Consider the following 19,510-nt stretch of genomic DNA (forward strand, 5'->3'; position numbering starts at 1 on the left):
TGCTTATACTTGTAGGAAAGAGAGAGAGAAAAAGAGATTGAATGTAAATAATAAAAATGGAAAAAATACATTGGTTTTTAAAACAGCATTGGACTGCAGCAAAGGAAAGGGAAGTTTTTTCAAGTGTAAGTTTCAAGCAATTATAAAAAATAAGCAAAATATTTGGTGAGAAATGAATAAATAAACCAAAATAATTGAATAATTAAATTAGATTAAAATTGTTTGCTATAAAAGCACAATGATAGGCTTGAGTTCATTAGTTTATTTTAAGTCCGTGTTAAAGGTGGACCCAATCTGGTAATAAAAGGATTTTCAAAAGGATTATAAATTAAATGAAATAATTTGCAAAGGAGGTGGTCACGGAATATTTTGGATGAGGACTCCTTCAACTACTACAGTAAACTTAAAAAGGAAAAGAAATGTAAAAGCTATAACAAGGTTTCTCTTAACCACGATAAAAACAAAAGAAGATACACATATTAATGTTAACTGAACTGTTTAAGAAGCTCTAATAATTTAAAATAATATAACGGTGTTTCTAAAAATCCTGTGGAAATTTAATTAAAATAAATTTATATACAATTAAAATTACCTCTAGGCAACTAACGTTACATGCAAAAGTGATTACTCAAGCAACTAGTGAGAAATATCAGAAAATTAAATCAATTATTGTTGAAAGTCCTCTCCAAAAATGTGCGGCATCTTTGCTATTTTTTCGCCGGATGGCCAGCCCATAGAGCCACAACCCCACTTGGGGAGCAAACACAGTCTGAGAGAGTTGGCTTACAGGCAGAGTGGAAAGCAGCGGCATCGCGGACCCGATGACACAGGCGTGGCCGTAATTGACGCTAAAGGCGTTGCACTGGTGCATGAACGACTCTCAGTCATAGGCGTGGAGACGGGTCATCAGCCGCTCTACTCCCAGGATGGTCAAGTTGTGCTCATAGCCAATGGTGAGATATATAATTATCTGGAACTGGCGGCTGAAATTGCCAATCAACGACCCAATTATAAGCCCAAAAGTGACTCAAATGTGATCATTGAGCTTTATGAGCAACATGGTGTGGATCTTTTACAGAAAATTACTGGAATGTTTAGCTTCGTGCTCTACGATCAGCGGAAGGGTCAGGTTTTGGTGGCCCGCGATCCCTTTGGCATTATACCGCTGTATATGGGACAGGATGCTAAGGGCAATATTTGGTTTGCATCCGAAATGAAATGCCTTGTGGAGTTTTGCAAGCAATTGAAAATCTTTCCACCTGGACACTTTGCAGCCGGCAGTGTGCAGGAGCTCGAGCCTCGACGCTACTTCAATCCTAACTGGTTGCTTGACACGCCCACACAGCCCGTGCAGTTTAATGGGCTACGAGAGAAATTGGAGTCAGCCGTTCGATCACACCTGCAATGTGATGTTCCCTTTGGTGCCTTGCTCTCGGGTGGCGTAGATTCTAGCCTGATTGCAGCCATAGCCACCCGGATAATGCGTGAGCGTGATCCTGCGTATAAGTTGCGTACCTTTTCTGTGGGCATGCATGGCTCTCCGGACTTTAAGCACGCCCGTATGGTTGCCCAACACATTGGCAGCGAGCACACTGAGGTTGCCTTCGCCGTCGACGATTGTCTGGATGGTGTGAGGGATTTGATCTATCATCTGGAATCCTACGACATTGCCACCGTGCGATGCAGTCTGCCTATGTTCTATCTTGCGCGGTATGTGAAGAGCACGGGCATCAAGATGATACTCTCGGGCGAGGGTGCGGATGAGATCTTTGGCGGTTATCTCTACTTCCACAATGCGCCAAACTATGAGGAATTTCATCGCGAGATGGTCACACGTTGTGAGCAGCTACATGTCTCTGATATTCTGCGCGCCAACAAGGTGACCATGTCGAAGGGTCTGGAGTTGAGGGTGCCGTTTCTGGACACTTCTCTCGTCAACTACGTCATGAACATTCGACCGCAGGACAAAATTCCTGGACCACTAAATGAGTTTGAGGGTAAGCGATCCAAACGCATCGAGAAGTTTATCCTGCGTAGTGCTTTCGCCAATGACTACCTGCCTGATGCTGTGCTTTGGCGTCAAAAGGAGCAGTTTTCGGATGGCGTGGGCTATGATTTAATTGATGCATTGCCACAATTTGTGGCACGTCATGTTAGCGATGCACAAATAACAGAGGCTGCTAAACGCTTCCCCATCAACCCGCCCAAGACTAAGGAGGCATACTATTACCGCACTATCTTTGAAGAACAATACCCGGGTGAGGCAGCTGCACTCACTGTGGAGAAATGGGCGCCACGCTTAGACTGGGGCTGTCCTGAGGATCCTTCCGGTAGAGCACAGTCCGCGCATGAAAAGAACTATGGAAAATGTTAGGTAAAAGAAATGATGGAAGCATGTAACAGAGTTTTCATTTAAGGAAGATTGAAGATAATAAAATATCCTATTTTCTTTCTAAAATGTCCTAATGATCTGTGGGCGAATTTAATTACAAAATGCACAGAATGACTCTTTTATGTACAATTTCTTATTTTTCAAAACTTACCACATTATAATCCTTCTATCTTAAGATTACATTTCAAATTTGGGAAATATAATATAGAATTTTATAATTAAATAAAGCGTTATTGTCGAAAATGTTATTATTTTATTTTATTTTTTGTCTACAAGTAATAGCTTGTAAGATATATTTTTTTCTCTTAGTGGAATTTAATATAAACTAATGAATTTGTAATTTACTTTGAGAGTTTATTGATATTTTCAAATAATATTGCTTTCAGCTTCGTCTACTGTTCCAGTTTCCGAAATAAGTTCGATATAGTATGTACCTTATGGCAAGCAAATATCATATTCGTTGACACCTAAACAGCTGCTATGAAATAGGAGATTTAAATCAACGGCGGAAAAACGATAGCACTCTTTTTCCCAAACAGGAACACAAAAGATATCTTTACTTTTCAAAAGTGATTGAAAACGGGAACAGGTCGGAACATTTGAAGCCATAAGTCATTGCGTTTCCTAATTATTCCCATATGAATAATGTAAAAAGTATAGTTATCATGGAGAGATCTAATTTAAATTGTTAATTACCAATTTATAACAATGTGAGCTCAAATATAATTAACCTTGAACTCTAATCCCAATATATTCAAATGAATGCAAAATCCGATCCACAATTACATGCATTGAAAACTACAAAGTAAACGTGCCTTTTAACAGCTGTTAAGCTCAGCAGGTGTTAAGCTCTGGTGGTGGGAGTGTACGAGTACCAGAGAGAGCAGCTAAATGAGAGATGAATTGAGAGAGAACAAACAGTGCATGCTCAGATATTGCAAAGAGCTTTGTGCGAACAGCTGTGCCAAAAACCCGCACAACAAGTGTGTTTGTGTGGAATTGTCTTTGAATACGCGCACTTAGGCTTCTGATAAGGAGAAAAGCTCTGCTGCTTTACTTCGAAATATAGCATGTGTGGCGACAGAAGTACCATTTGCCTAAAGTACCTGATAAATATAAACACACGCGACAGCAACTGCCAGACAGTAAGGCGGAGATGGGCGTGTGCAGTGCAAAAACGAGGGGGATCTGTACATATATATCCTAAATGTAAGTATTCTAAATGAATAATGTGTGTTTTTTTAATCTTTATTTTAAATACCATTTCATTTACTTTTAAAGGGAATATAAAAGAATCAAGCTGTATAAACCTTTTTAATATTTATTAAATTTAAATAATGAAATTATTTATTTACCTTTTTATTAAAAAACATTTTTTGTTTAAGCGTTTTCGTAATAGACTAGACTAATTGGTAAATGGTAGTCAGGTATTGTGGTTTCTTATTAACAAACTGGTTTTAATCTGGAAATATAAATTTTATTAATTTATTTATTTGTGTCGTCAAATAAGACTGCACGACATATGATTATTAAAGTTTGATATACACCGAAAATGTAAGCACAAAGTTAAATGAATTAATATTCACATCATTTATTTATTGTACATCGTAAATAAAGAAAACAATAGAAGAAAAGTGTGTTAGGGAACTATAATTATTGGGTGAGGAGAGGCGGTGATAAGCTATCCTCTTTCTGGACCCCCATGTCAAGCAGATAAACAAAAATGCCAGCTAGCCGATTTGGCTGTATGGGTTGAAAACAAATACGAGGCAAACGATTCGGATTCGCCGGTAAGCATCGAGAAAATGCATGACGCAACTTTTTGCTGCTCAAACATCAGGCAGGCAGACAGCAACTCGTTCTCCATTATTACTTTGCTCTCCCTCTCTGTCTGTCGCCCTCTCTCTCTCTCTTTCTCTGTCTGTGTATGCCTAACTGGCCGGCGCAATATAAAAGGCAGACGTCGCCGGTTTGCAATTTTAGTTGACATCGAACTTGAAAACGTGGCGGAGGCGTGCAAATCAACTTAATAAAATAACCAGAAGAAGGAATAGTATCGTTGGTGGCTACTTGAAAAGTGGATAGATATTACTTGGAAAAATAGGAACTATTAGAAAATAGAGGAACACCATGTGTGGCATTTTCGCAATATTCTCAGCAGATGGTCGGCCCATTGAGCCGCGTGTGCATCACGGAAGTCGTCATAGCTTGCGGGAGCTGGCCTTTAGGCAGAGTGGGAAGCAGCGACATCGTGGGCCGGACTCCACGGGTGTCGCACTAATTGCCGATCAGGGCGTGGCCATGGTGCATGAACGTCTGCGTGTGGTTGGCGTGGAAATGGGCGATCAGCCCTTTGTCTCCACCGATGGCAACTTGGTGCTGGTGGCCAATGGTGAGATCTACAACTATCTGGAACTATCGGCAGGCATTGCCAAGAGGCGTGGCCACTATAAGCCCAAGTCCGACTGCAATGTTATTGTCGAACTATACGAGGACTTTGGCGTGGAGCTGCTGCAGCACATAACGGGCATGTATGCCTTCGCGTTGTATGATAAGCGGACTCAGGAGCTGTTGCTGGCACGCGATCCCTTTGGCATTATACCTATGTATGTGGGTCATGATGCTGCTGGAAATTTATGGGTGGCGTCTGAGATGAAGTGCCTGGTGGAGTGTTGTGTTAGTGTGGAGACATTTACGCCGGGCGAGGCGCGTTTTGGCAAAGTGGGTGCACTGCGTCGTTGGCGGCACTTCGAGCAGCCCTGGATGAAGCAAATCCCAAGCGTGCCCTGTGATTTGTCCCTTTTGCGCAGCAGTCTGGAATCGGCAGTACGCACACATCTGCAGTGCGATGTACATTTGGGTGCCCTGTTGTCTGGTGGTGTGGACTCCAGTCTTATAGCTTCGATAGCCACGAAGATAATGCGTGAACGGGATCCCGCATTTCGTCTAAAGACCTTCTCGGTAGGTTTGCGCAATGCTCCCGACTTTGAGGCAGCTCGCCTAGTGGCCAAATACATCGATAGCGAGCACAAGGAGGTGGTCTTTGGGATCGATGAGGCGCTCGACGGCATTCGCGATATTGTGTATCATTTGGAGACTTACGATGTCACCACAGTGCGTTGCAGCCTGCCCATGTTGTTGTTGGCGCGCTACATCAAGAGCACGGGCATCAAGATGATACTCTCGGGCGAGGGAGCGGATGAGATCTTTGGCGGGTATCTCTACTTCCACAAGGCACCAGATGCCGTGCAGTTTCATGAGGAGCTGGTGAAGCGTGTGGAGCAGCTGCATTTATCCGATTGCCTGCGCTGCAACAAGGTGACCATGGCCAAGGGTCTGGAGCTGCGCGTGCCCTTCCTGGACACCGCCTTTGTCAATTATGTGATGTCCATCAGGCCTCAGGACAAAATGGCGGGTGAACAGAACTGCCTGGGAGGTGTGCAACAGCATCGCATCGAGAAGCACATTTTGAGGGCTGCCTTTGCCGATGGCTATTTACCGGACTCGGTACTCTGGCGCCAGAAGGAGCAGTTCTCGGATGGCGTCGGCTACGATTGGATTGACAACATTAGGCGTGTGGCCACCTCACACGTGAGCGATGAGGAATTCGCTGGAGCAGCCGAACGCTTCCCCTTCAATACACCTACAACGAAGGAGGCCTTCTATTATCGCTGCATTTTCGAGGAACAATTTCCGGGCGAGCCGGCTGCTCGCACTGTGATGCGTTGGGTGCCACGTCTGGATTGGGGCTGTCCGGAGGATCCGTCGGGTCGTGCACAGGCCGTCCACCAGGTCAACAAAGACTGATTAGCTTAGTTTCTAGAATAAAATTTCATATATTTTTTGTATATAGCCAAACAAAAAAAAATCGCATTTCATTATCATTGTCTGCAGTTCATTTGAGTACAAAGCTAAACATTTTGTTCATAAATCCATACGAGTACATATGTACAAGTATATATATACATATTCTGGCCACAACAAAAAATTGATTATGCAAGCTACAATTTTCTTGTAAAGACATAAATAAAGTGTATACGATTGTGAATTAAATGCCACACTATTTTCTTTTCATTTATTGCTGCCGCACGTGTCACCCAATTTGCATTGTTCGGCAATTTAAATCGGTGAAGATTGTACGTTTGTTTCTTGGCTGATTGCTAACAAATTGATGTTGATAAGCGACAATTCCCACATCTGTTCTATGTTGCAAATACAACCGGATTTGAGTTTTATTTATGCTCATATAATGGATCGCGTGTTTTGTCGCCTCAAGTGTGCGGGCTCACCAAATTTTTCCGTAATTGAGCCTATCAATAAACAAGAACGAACGTTATCTTTGGCAACATCGACGTTTTAATACCCTGGACTACACTTCTGTATGCTAGCAACCGATTAAGTTAGTAGAGTTTCAGCTCTATTTAGCATAGAAAAATGAATTGGCTCAAGTTCAGACTTCTGGACATATACATTTTTGATAACAAAATGCATAATACACACCAATCGCATCCGAATTTATTTAAGTGGGTCGCTTTTGAAACGATGCAATTGTGTGGAGCTGTAAGACTTTTTCTAACCCACTGTTCCTATGATATAAAAATAAACATAAAATATAAATGTACCTTGGCACTAGTGGGTATGTCTAAAAAAAAAATCAGTTGATAATAATATTCTCGCCTACTATACATACATATACTTAAGCGTATGAATGCAAAATATTCTAAGGTGCATAAAGCTCGTAACAGAATTTTGTTTGCCCAATTAAATGCTGACTTGCCAAATAAAGTGCCAAATTTTGTTCTTTCCTTTCTTTTAAAAACAGTCGTGTTGCTATCAGTATATAGTACACTTATGTGTATGTACCTTCCTACATACTCATAATTTGCTGAAAAAGCAAACAAGTGGTAGGATTATGGTATTACCTTTTGTTTATAATAAAGCTTATATTGTGGCTATAGAAGAATAATAAAAAGCACACTTCAGGTTTATGATGTTAATAACAATGGAAGTGTGTAGAGGTGAAAAATTTACGGATTTAAAAATGATCACAACAATTTCAATATATGTTTCAATCAAACAAGATAATGACAATAACCTTTATGTTATTAAATTTTCGAAAACAAAATAATTTTGTATGAATGATTCTAAATTTAATTTATTAACATTTATTTTTAAATTCTTTGTATTGTTCTTTAATCAAATTTAAATGTTTTTATAATTCATTCAGTTGAAAAACTTATATGCATTTAAATTGCACCAACCAATTGAATTTAAAGTGAGCGGTTCTTCGATTAAAGATAGCGCTGCCACATCTGTCAATTTTCGACATCGATGGCAACGCTGTCTGTGCACAGCATATCGATAACATGCTACATTTCAGACTGCTGGCCACCACCAAAATACTTCCACACATACACTAGCTCAAAAAGAAGAAGCAGGCGTAATCGCAACGGGCTCAAATTCCGTGTATAAATTAAGTAAAAAGTGCAAAATTTATAATAATTCGGGCGCAGGACACACTGCAAATGTAAATACACAACAAAATGTGATGTTTGCCAAAATAATCGCGTGCTTTCCGGCAAAATTACAAGTGCAAAACTAACCTATGCAAGAAAAAAAAAAACAGCAAGCGCGTCACAGAAAAAGTTCACGAAAGCAGCCCGCAGCAGCAGCACTCAGCAGCGGCGCAGCCTGCCCGCCTGCCGCACGCGTACAAAAAAGTAGCAGCAGTACTACTACAAGAAGACATTGGAATTTGTGTTGAACCCGCAGCAGTAGCAACAGCAGCAGCAGCACGACGTCGATGGTGACGTCGAGCGACCAATAACGGTAGAGAAACCAACAACAATAATAGCAACAAACACAATAAGAAATGACATTTAATTTGCCAAAGTGAAACTGACGGCTGCTGTGCAAAAACAACAATAACAAAAAGAAGAAGCCACTGTGATCTCAGCTCCGCAATTGTTTTGCAATTGGTCTGTGAGCTTGAAAATTGTTTATAAACTATTTTGTGAGAATTGCAAGGTATTCCTTAAAGTTGCGACTGGAAAATCAATTTTTGATATTGACTAAGGGGGCCAAGCAGCAGCAGTTGTTGTACGTTTGTTCGCTCGTTCCTCTGCCGCCGCCGCTGCCGCCTGCGCCTGCCCAACCCAAAACAATATTGAGTGTGAGCGAGCGCGCGAGTGAGCGTGTGACAAAAGCAGAAGCCGCAGCAGAAGCAGCGTCAGCGCCAGCGTCGTCGTACATTCAGCAGCGGTCGCAACAACAACAAGAACCACAGCTGCCAACAATCGTCGCAGCCGGATTTGCAAATAAAGTGAGTTCATACACTATGTATGTGTATTGTGCGTGTGTTTGTTAGCTGTATGTTTGCATGTGTGTGTGTGTGTGTGTATCTCATAGCTACAATTGAGTGTGTGTGTGTGTACGGCAAGTGTTAAAAAAAGATCGGCCAACAATTTGGCCAAGACACGCATTTGTATTCGCATTCACGTTCACATTCAAATTCGCCTCCGCTTCCGTTTCTCATGTGACATTTGAAAATAATTCGGCATTTGTTAAATACATAGACAAATCTGCTAATTGCCGGCCCCCAGCCTCAGTAGCCTTCGCCTTCAGCAAGCTCCATACTCGAGACGCTGCCAAAGTCAGCGGCGACAGCGCAGCAGCAGCGCCACAGCAGCACTGACTTTAATTTGGCTGCCGCCCATTGCAAGTGCGTTCAATTAACCCACAAAGTTGGCTTGTCACAATTGACCAGCCAAAAAGAAAACCGCAGCTTATATACCCTAAAAAAGTTATGCAGAGGTCGTGTCAATGACACACATTTGCCTTAAATTCCATTATATACAAAGATTTGTGTGTGCACATACCTTGTTATGTTCTTTCAAATACTTTTGATAAACTCTTGTGATTTATTTAATTCATTTAAACTGGCATGAATGTTAAAGACCTTCAAAAATTACTCTTATTGAGTAAATGTGTAAAAGTAATGAGAAATAATTAACTAAGATCCACTAAATGTAGTGTGTTAGTGTAGCTTATAGTTAAATTCTGGCAAATTCCACTTGCTTCTAAAAATGGGCCACCATATCTGCCACAAATATAATTGTTTCCTATCCAAACTGGACTTTAAAAAACTAAATTTTATAGAGAGAAGACTAATTAATATTAATTCATATTTTATGCTTGATGCATGTTTAAACACCATCTTATAGCTAAAGTACTCTCCCTTTAAGTGTATACAGAGAATCTAAATACAAGTATCTGTTGCTATATAGCAAGAGACGCGCCTAATCAAAATTTATATCTTATCTGTCAGCTACACAATATTCATAAACGGAGCACAGCAAAGGGCACGGCATTAGTTTCAGTTACATGCATACAGGCGTTTGGGCTTCGACAAATAAAAGTTGGCTCGACCTTAGCGTTCACTTAACACGGCATTGATTACCTACCTACCTACCTAACTAACCAACCGACGATGTCACCCGTTGTTGCTGTTGTTTTTATTTTGTTGATGTTTTTTTTTTTGTTTTTATAAATAGAAAATTGCGTATGTGCAATGTGCTCGCGCACTTGTCGCTGCCTTTGCCGTGCTCTCTCTTTCTCTCTTCTTCGTTATCTCTCCAATTGGCATGCCCTGCTCTCTCAAATATTATCGCAGGCAAACAAGTCACTGTTGTTGCTTAGCAATTTGTTAGTCGCGCTTGTCGCTTAAAAAACGGCTAAATTATCTCATTTAAAGTATGTATAGTATGTGTGTGTATGTTTGAGTCCATGTATGTAGTATATTTTTATGTAATTTCCATAAATATTTTAATACGCTACACTGAAAAGTTTAGGGCTATATTGTTTTTGTTGTGGAAGCTTGTAACACCAATTAAGTGTCTTGTTATAGAAAACATATGTATGTATGTATGTATGTACATCCATACATTTATGATCAGCATGACGTTTGAAACCTCAAGGCTTTATTGAATTTTTTTTGTCAGATCGATTTAGAAAGTTATTGTTTGGAAACAATTTTGTTTATAAACTTAGAAGCGTATATAATAGATTGCGGCCCTACAGCCATAAAGTGTAATAATTATTGTTGTAAAACATAGTGAAGAGCATATAGTTTTGACGCTGACGAAGATAACTTCTTTGCACGTTTGCGGCGTTGCGCTCTCCCAACAAGCAAATTGGCGGCAGCGACGTTCGCGTTGACGCACGTCATCGACGTCGCCCCATGGACGGTTTGCCAACAATGGCAGAGGCGCCGACGTCGCTGCCGGCGTCTTACCGTTTATGTCAAGTCGTCGTCGCATTGTCGTCTCCGTACTTGCCCAAAAAAGAATGAGGCAGGCAAGTCAAGCATTGCACGTTGTCTGAGCTATCTTTTGGTTTATTATTATTATTTTAATTCAGTCAACCATCCGGTAGTATTCTGTTCACCGCCCACCGCCACCCATTTGGCCACCATCATCGTCACGCTCAACACGGTGAGATGATTCATGTTTATGCACGTAACAACGCCCCATATGCCCGACTATAGCAGACAAGAACCGAACCCACCCCCGCAACCATTCACCATTCACCTACTTTTCGTTCAAACACTGACTTCATTTCACAAGCTCGAGCCCCACTGTTGCTGCTTTTGTTGTTGTTGTCATTATTGGTCCCCGCTCTCATCTCAGCAAACATAAAAATTGTTTCTATTTTGTTGATTCTCATGTGTGACTGTCGATTGTCAGAGCTGTTGCTTCTTCTTCCTTCACTTCAGTGCGCGCGCGCGTGTCTACTTTTGAATCACTGCGGGATTTTTTCATAAACAAGTACAATGTTATTGTTATCTGAGTAATTTAAAAGGGTAATACCACTTTTCTCTATCACTTTAAATAGAAAAAATTACAAATCTTGCTAGCAAAATTATTATACTATTGAATCGTACAGTAATTAATACTTATCTTATAAGACGATTATTTTATTTTCTATACAATAGATGCATCAATGCATAAATGCATTCATGCGTGGATTCAATAGAACAAACTTGTTGAACTATTAGCTCCTTGTCAGCATCTATTATGTTAGTTTAATTTAAAATCATCGCCATCATAACTTTCCTACATTAAGCAGATATTTTCAATTTTAGACATGTATGTACATATTTAACTTAGTTTTGCCTCTTCTCTCTTGTTCAATGGGTGACATATTTCAGGAAAGTTAATTACAAGGAAAACATCATTCTTAGAAATCTCTCGCAGATAAAAAGGCAGCAAACCCTTCAAACCTATGTGTTGCAATATTAAGTCTTCTGTTATCTACGAATCGAATATGCTTGTTAGGAATTCTCGACTTACATTAAATGAAATAAAATTGTCAAGCTTTGATAAAAATTTCTAAAGAAAACATTTTCTAAAGATTAAAATAGAGCTATTTTCGAACATTAAGGTTTTTTCCCAGTTAATATGTGGTATACTTGTAGATTAGGAAAGTTTATATTTTTCATAGAAATTATAAAATATACGGGTATTTTGGGGAGCTACAGGCTTATCGAATATGCTGCAATAGTTATGTAGAGAAATTGTGTTTGTGAGCCTTCTCAGTCAACTTTTAAACAATTTGAAAACATATTTTGTATAAAAAATTTTGCAAGCTCAAAGATGCTTTTGTATCCTTCCTAAGTACTTACATATATATTTCGATTTATTTTTAATTCTAATCATGACTTTAAGCCTATGACTTTAAGCTTTGTAAGTCCCAAACGAGAAATTTTATAAATGTAATGTGCCCTTGCAGCATTGTACTGTTATTTTTTAAAGTTGATTGGCCACCATCTTGTTTTTGTAGCACTCTCTCCAAGCACTCGTAAAAAATTAAACAATCAATCTAAGATTGCATAGCAAGTCCCATTTCCCAAGTGTGATTTCTTGTTTGTTGTTCCGTGTGCTTGCGTGCCTCTGTTGTTTTGTGATGTTGCAAGTATATCTCAATAAATAAATATTTAATATCATTTGCCAGCTCAAGCTACAACAAATTTATTTTGTTTTATTTTTTTATTGCAGTTGCTGCTGCGCTCAACTAGACGAAGCGAACTCAAGGTCAGGGGCAACCTTGCACGGAGACACACACTTGCACACACTCTGACACACTCGCACACCACACAATGGCGTACCGCAAGCCCAACGATCTGGATGGCTTCATCGCACTGATGCCCAAGGCTGATATGCGGGTTAAGGTGCAGCTTGCCGAGGATCTGGTCACATTCCTAAGCGATGACACCAATTCCATTGTCTGCATGGACATGGGCTTCCTAATAGACGGCTTAATGCCTTGGCTCACGGGCAGTCATTTCAAGATAGCACAGAAATCTCTGGAGGCCTTCTCGGAACTAATCAAGCGATTGGGGTCGGACTTCAATGCCTATACGGCGACAGTACTGCCGCATGTTATCGATCGGCTGGGTGACAATCGTGACACGGTACGCGAGAAGGCGCAATTGCTGTTGCGTGATCTGATGGAGCACAGAGTGCTTACGCCCCAGGGGCTGATCGATAAATTGGCCGCCAGTTGCTTTAAGCACAAGAATGCCAAGGTGCGTGAAGAGTTTCTGCAGACAATAGTCACGACACTGCACGAGTATGGCACGCAACAGCTTAGTGTGCGCAACTATATTCCACCAGTGGCCATCTTGCTCGGAGATCCGACAGTGGCGGTACGTGAAACGGCCATACAGACGCTGGTGGAGATTTACAAGCATGTGGGCGATCGTCTGCGTCCTGATTTGCGAAAAATGGAGGATATGCCAGCCTCAAAGCTAGCGTTGCTCGAACAGAAGTTCGATCAAGTGAAGGGGGAGGGCTTGCTGCTGCAATCGGCCATTAAGTGTGGCAATGGAAATGGGAATGGACATGATGAGAGCGACAACATTGCCGTGCGTGAGCGACCCACAAAAATTGTGAAGCGTCCACTACACTCGGCCGCGTCCACATTAAGGGCCAAGCCGAGCATGAATGATGTGTCCGGCGATGCAGGCGCTGTGACGATGGAAATCTTCGAGGCCAGTTTCGAGCTAGTGCCCCAGCTATCTGTATTTAATTCTAAAGACATGGATGATGTATACAAGCAAATATTGCTGGTCATTCGAGATAAAAATGCCGATTGGGAGAAGCGTGTGGATGCATTAAAGAAAGTTCGTGCGCTTTTAATGCTTAACATTCAGGCACATCCGCAATTTTTGGTTGTGCAGATAAAGGAACTGTCGCTCGCCTTCGTGGACGTCCTCAAAGAAGAGTTGCGGTCGCAGGTGATTCGGGAGGCATGCATCACCATTGCCTATATGTCGAAAACATTGCATAACAAACTGGATACCTTCTGTTTGTCGATATTGGAACAATTGATACAGCTGATACAGAACTCGGCCAAGGTTATAGCATCGGCATCGACGCTGGCGTTGCGCTATATTATCAAATATACACATGCGCCCAAGCTAATACGCATCATTACGGATACGCTACAACAGTCCAAGTCAAAGGATATACGTTCAGCGCTCTGTGAAATATTGGTGTTGCTCTTTGAGGAATGGCAGACGAAATCGCTGGAAAAGCATGCGCTCATTTTACGCGATGTGCTGAAGAAATCCATTGGGGATGCTGACTGCGATGCCAGACGGCATTCTCGTTGCGCCTATTGGGTCTTCCGTCGGCACTTTCCAGAGCTTGCCGATCAAATCTATGGTACGTTGGACATTGCGGCGCAGCGAGCGCTGGAACGTGAACGCGATGGCGGCAGTCAGCTGCAATTGGAGACCAGACGCACCATCTCACGCATTGCCCGTTCGCCAGGCACGCTCCAAAAGCCGGCTGCAGGCATGCGCAGCGTCTCAGCAGTAGATACGGCGGCGGCACAACGTGCCAAGGCACGTGCACAATATACACTTTATTCGAGAGCAAAGAAGCCGCTGGGGCCGAGCAATTCCACCAACACTGCAGTACCGCCCGGCACCGGCTCCTTGCCACGTTCGCGACAAGGTTCGGTTCAGCCAACGCCTTCCGCAAGCAGTAATGCGCCCACTGCGATGCCGCGCACACGTGGACGCTCTGGTGTCTCACAGTCACAGCCTGGCTCCAGATCCACATCGCCCTCGACCAAACTGAGAGAAACATATGGCATGAGCGGCGTCGGCTATTATCGTGGAGCCACCGGCGCCATACCCAAGAAAGCATCTGGCATACCACGCTCCACTGCCAGTTCACGTGAGACGAGTCCCACACGATTGGGAGCCGGCTCTGCAAGTGGACTGATGAAGCGCAGTCTATATGGCACGACCACTGGCAGCGGCACCGGGACTCGCCGTACACCCGAGCGCAATAATCTAGTGCGTCCTTCTGCAGCTGCCCGTATGTTGGCGCAAAGTCGGGAGGCTGAGCACACACTGGCCGGTGGAGGAGATCTCAATGCGTCATTGGATGGGCAGCAGCCGGACTACGTATCGGGTGACTATATGCGGACAGGTGGCCTGCGTATTGGACGCAAACTGCTCGGTCGTGATGAGTCTGATGACATCGATTCGGAGGCCTCATCTGTGTGCTCTGAACGGTCTTTTGATTCCTCCTATACCCGTGGCAACAACTCTAATTACTCGCTATCCGGCTCGCGCACCCGTCTCGACTGGAGCAGTCAGCGAGCGCCTTTTGATGATATAGAGACGATCATCCAGTATTGTGCTTCCACGCATTGGGCGGAACGCAAGGATGGGCTCATCAGTTTGACGCAGTACCTGGCCGGTGGCAAGGAGCTGACGCCACAGCAGTTGCAGTGTGTGCTGGACATGTTTCGGAAGATGTTCATGGATACCCACACCAAGGTCTATTCGTTGTTTCTGGACACTGTCACAGAGCTGATTCTGGTCCATGCTCCCGACTTGCATGACTGGCTGTTTATTTTGTTGACGCGTCTATTCAATAAACTGGGCACAGAGCTCCTCAATTCAATGCATGGGAAGATATGGAAAACCCTACAGGTGGTCAATGAATACTTTCCACCAGAGTTGCAGCTTAAGGAGGTCTTTCGCATAATATCGGATACGACGCAAACGCCCACACCGAAGACGCGCATCGCCATATTGCGCTTCCTCACCGATCTGGCCAAGATGTATTGCAAGAGCAGCGACTTTCCCAGCGACCAGACCACCGCCTGTGAGCGGACAGTCCTTAAGCTGACGCAACTGGCCTCGGATCAGAAATCTATGGAGTTGCGACAGCAGGCACGCTATTGTTTGGTTGCCCTGTACAGTCTAAATACGCCACAGATGACTAAACTGTTGGCCGCTCTGCCCAAGGGCTATCAGGACTCGGCGCGTCTGCACATACAGTCGCAAATACGTAGGGAGAGCACAAATTCTGGCACCAATTCGCCGAGCAGTTCCCCGCTAAGCAGCAGCAGTCCCAAACCGTTGCAGAGTCCATCGGTGGGTGGTCCGTTCGCTTCCCTACAGAATCACAACTACAACACTAGTCCGCGCTCACGCCAATCCTCTGTGGAGCAGGAGCTGTTCTATGGCACGGAGCTGGAGGTGCAGCATAATATACACAAGACCTCTGAGGAGATACGTCATTGCTTTGGCGGCGTTGCCGAGCCGCTGCTCCAGCCCCGTCAATATCACTCGCTAGCGACCGCACCCCCCAACGGCTTCAACGGTCATCATTCGCAGTACCATAATCAGCAGCAACAACAGCAGTTGTCTGAGGCGCAACAGGATTCATGTGCTTCCCTATCCTCGAACTCGAAAACTCAGTCATCGGCGAACACCACAGAGTCGAATACGCCGGAGAGTGCCACAATGCGTCTGGATGCGCAGCTATTGGGCGATGCAGCCAATCATAAGAGCGCCATAAAATCGGCCAATTCGCCGCCCCCACACAATTCCCACTCCACAGACGGCAGTGGAAAAGTTTACATCTCCTTCGATGTGGCCGAGAACGGTGAGCTGATTCTGCCCAATGATTTGCGCGAAAGCGAAATAATACGCGTCGCTCTGACGCTCAACAATGAGATGCCCGTCGAGCAGATTCTGTCGTCGCTGACGCATCTGGGAATTTGCATACGAGGAGGCAACTGTGAACTGCCCAATAAGCATTTTCGTTCCATTATGCGCATGCTACTGACCATGTTGCATTCGGATAACACGGACGTACTGTTCGCCGGACTGCGGGTGCTGAGCAAAATATTGCGCAGCGACAAGATGCGACACAATTGGATGAATTTCCTGGAGCTGATCGTGCTGAGAATTGTGAAATGCTATCAGCACAGCAGGGAGGCTCTCCGAGAGATCGATGCGATGATACCTCGCATTGCGGGCTCACTGCCCCTCGACCAGACCATCGAGATTGTGAATCCGGTGATTGCGACGGGCGCCTTTCCGGATAATTTGTGCGGCATCAAGATTCTGTTAGAGTTGACGGAACGACATGGTAGCGAAATAACGGATGCACATTTAGACGCTGTCTTTCCCAATCTGGCCCACTCCGCCGACAATCCAGAGTCGATGGTGCGCAAGGCGGCAGTCTTTTGTATTGTCAAGCTGTATGTGGTACTGGGCGAGGACAAGGTCAAGCCCAAACTGTCTGTGTTGAATCCAAGCAAGGTGCGACTCCTGAACGTCTATATTGAGAAGCAACGCAACTCTAGCGGCGGCGGCAGCTCGACAAAAACCAGCTCGGCGGCCTCATCCTCATGATTGCGACCCCAAAAACGACAAGCCAACCAGCAGCAGCAGCAGCAGCAACAACCCACGCCAAGCGTACGAGACGATTAACTGAGGGATCCAAAACTCAACAGTTACGCCACAAAGACACACACTCACACATCCACATACACACACACACACCATACACTCACACACCACTTGGATGCGGGCCCTGAGGTCATCTCATCTCTCTTTAACATTATACGCAAAAAGTGAAAAACCAACCAATATCTAAACTAATTATTTATAAATTAATTCATACTGATCGATCAATAAAATTCTGTAATTCGTTAATATGTGTTAAAAAAAAAATAAAACAAAGTAAAGAAGAACGTATAGAAAAACAAAAACATATAAAATTATACAAATTTAAATGTACGAAATTATAAAAAAAAAAATTGCAAAGGCCTCGACATAAACATATAGAAAAGCCTACAAAATAGCTAACAAAAATCAACTATTTATATATACGAAAAAAAAAAAAAAACAAAAACAAACTAAAACTTATAGCCAACCACCCCTCAATAAATTTTCCTACTTTTGCTCAGTTGTATAATTTTTATTGATTTCCTAAGAATTATTTTCCAAATAATCCCCAAGCTCGAACTATACAGCGTCTTATATTTCTTTTGATTCTGATTCTTCTTCTACGCTTAGTTTGTAAGTGTGTCAAAATTCGAAACGAAAAAATATGAAAAAACAAAAATACAACAACAACAAGTCAGACGATTAATTATTTTGTATTCTCCTATATTTCTGTTCATAACTACTCGTATATATTTTTTGGGCAGCAGCAATCTAAAAATTGCTAATTCGAACCCTGCTGTTTTTACAACTGAACTATTTTTGTAATTAATTTAGAGACAAACAATAAAATTATAGGTTATGTAATAATATTTATAACTTAATTAAATGAATAAAACAGTTAAACAAAAATCCCGATATAAACAAAGAAAATGTTGTCATATATTTGTCACCTTTTTTTATTTCATAAAATTTAAACTTTTAAATATTTACACATTTCATAAATTTGAGACACTTATGTTCTAAAATATTGTTTTATTTCTGTGGTTTGCTTTTAGACATAACTGTAAATGGTTTGCATAAAAGAACATCGCTACGAACTTTTATCGTTTCGGGTGAGTATTTATTTCTTTTGTTTTAAACATTTTCAATACTCTCTTGTTTGTGGGAGAAGGCAGAACTGTTAGATAAATTGTTGCTCAAATACAGGCAGATCTAAATAATCCCATTGGAACAAACGGACGAAAAGGGGTTTTAATGTTATGCTGTGTAAATTGCAATATCCAATCGGCGGATTATTAAAAGTAGTTTTAAATTCGTTGACATATTTAATCCGATTTTAAATATGTATTAAGCATTTCCTCATTTCCAAAATAACCTAATTTCCAATGTGAACTTTAAATTGCTTTCGATCATATAATTTGGGGCTTCAATATACACATATACAGCACAGAAGTGGGAGAATAAAGTTTTCTTGAGAACGCGATAAAGAAGAAGCAAAATCTGGACATCAGAAAATAAACGATTCAGCGAACACCGCTAAGCATATATGAGATATATGGTGAAGTGATGAACTTCTTCTGCTCAAATTCCGGAAAACCAGAATACATTTTTATTTTTCACTAAAATTGGTTCGATAATTCAAGAAGGAGAAGACGAAGCTACGGAGACGTCATCTCCTTCAAAAATGACCAAACCAAAGGCTTATTTCGTATTCTTCTTCAAAAGCTTAATGACTTCTTTTTGTGGTAGAAGGAAGCATCTTCATAAGGTATATATAAAGGAGATAAATCGATCGACTCATATCCGTCCGTTCGACTGGATATAGCTTATTCTTTTATATTTGCTATGAGTGCTGATAACATAGCGGCGGAAGTTCGTTCCAGATTTCTCGAATGTAGCATTCTCGTTTGTTTGCTTTATTCTTATTTTAAGTTGTGGAATTAAATGTGGACGTTAAATACTCCATAGATTAAATATTATACATATAAAAATCCAAAATTGGAGACTTTTGACTTTAGTATATTCGGAGGAAAATCAACAATTTTCTCGTAATAGCCGCATTTTGATTCTTGGCGTTGAGAGTATTTGCATTTGAGAGCTGTTGAAATATTCTGGCATTTAAAGTCGGGTTTCCACACATTTAATCTGATAATCATCATCATCATTATGTTTTCAAGAGTATTTTAGCGCTCGGCGTGCCGAAGTTTGTCATTTTCTATTTTCTTTTCTTCTTTGTAGAATTACAAATGTGTGTGCTACATAAAAACTAAATGTTTTACTATTTATTGTTTACTTAACATATTTAAATGTCGCTCGATGTGTATGTATGTGTGTGTGTGTGTGTGTGTCTGTGT

The 19,510-nt window shown here is 42.0% G+C and overlaps 3 protein-coding genes across 4 annotated transcripts; all 3 read left to right on the top strand.

The window, feature by feature from the left end:
• Positions 1-604: 604 nt before the first annotated feature.
• LOC115622780 (asparagine synthetase [glutamine-hydrolyzing] 2-like) lies at positions 605-2,570 on the top strand. Its single transcript, XM_030516838.1, has one exon. It carries the CDS (start codon positions 692-694, stop codon positions 2,372-2,374), a length of 1,683 nt encoding a protein of 560 aa, XP_030372698.1. The 5' UTR covers positions 605-691; the 3' UTR covers positions 2,375-2,570.
• A 1,846-nt stretch (positions 2,571-4,416) lies between these two features.
• LOC115622709 (asparagine synthetase [glutamine-hydrolyzing] 1-like) lies at positions 4,417-6,445 on the top strand. Its single transcript, XM_030516740.1, has one exon. The coding sequence runs from the start codon at positions 4,523-4,525 to the stop codon at positions 6,197-6,199; it is 1,677 nt and encodes a 558-aa protein (XP_030372600.1). The 5' UTR covers positions 4,417-4,522; the 3' UTR covers positions 6,200-6,445.
• Positions 6,446-7,753: 1,308 nt separating this feature from the next.
• Positions 7,754-17,461, top strand: LOC115622192 (CLIP-associating protein). Of its 2 annotated transcripts, none has more exons than XM_030516081.1 (2): positions 7,754-8,714; positions 12,448-17,461. In XM_030516081.1, exon 2 carries the CDS (start codon positions 12,549-12,551, stop codon positions 17,118-17,120), a length of 4,572 nt encoding a protein of 1,523 aa, XP_030371941.1. In that variant the 5' UTR covers positions 7,754-8,714; positions 12,448-12,548; the 3' UTR covers positions 17,121-17,461. The 2 variants fall into 2 exon arrangements, with proteins under 2 accessions (XP_030371941.1, XP_030371942.1); XM_030516082.1 differs by lacking the exon at positions 7,754-8,714 and adding an exon at positions 12,081-12,135.
• The last annotated feature ends 2,049 nt before the right edge of the window (positions 17,462-19,510 follow it).

This window comes from Scaptodrosophila lebanonensis, unplaced genomic scaffold, assembly GCF_003285725.1.
Source record: "Scaptodrosophila lebanonensis strain 11010-0011.00,11010-0021.00 unplaced genomic scaffold, SlebRS2 tig00000043-arrow-pilon, whole genome shotgun sequence".
NCBI classification, from domain to species: Eukaryota; Metazoa; Arthropoda; class Insecta; order Diptera; family Drosophilidae; genus Scaptodrosophila; species Scaptodrosophila lebanonensis.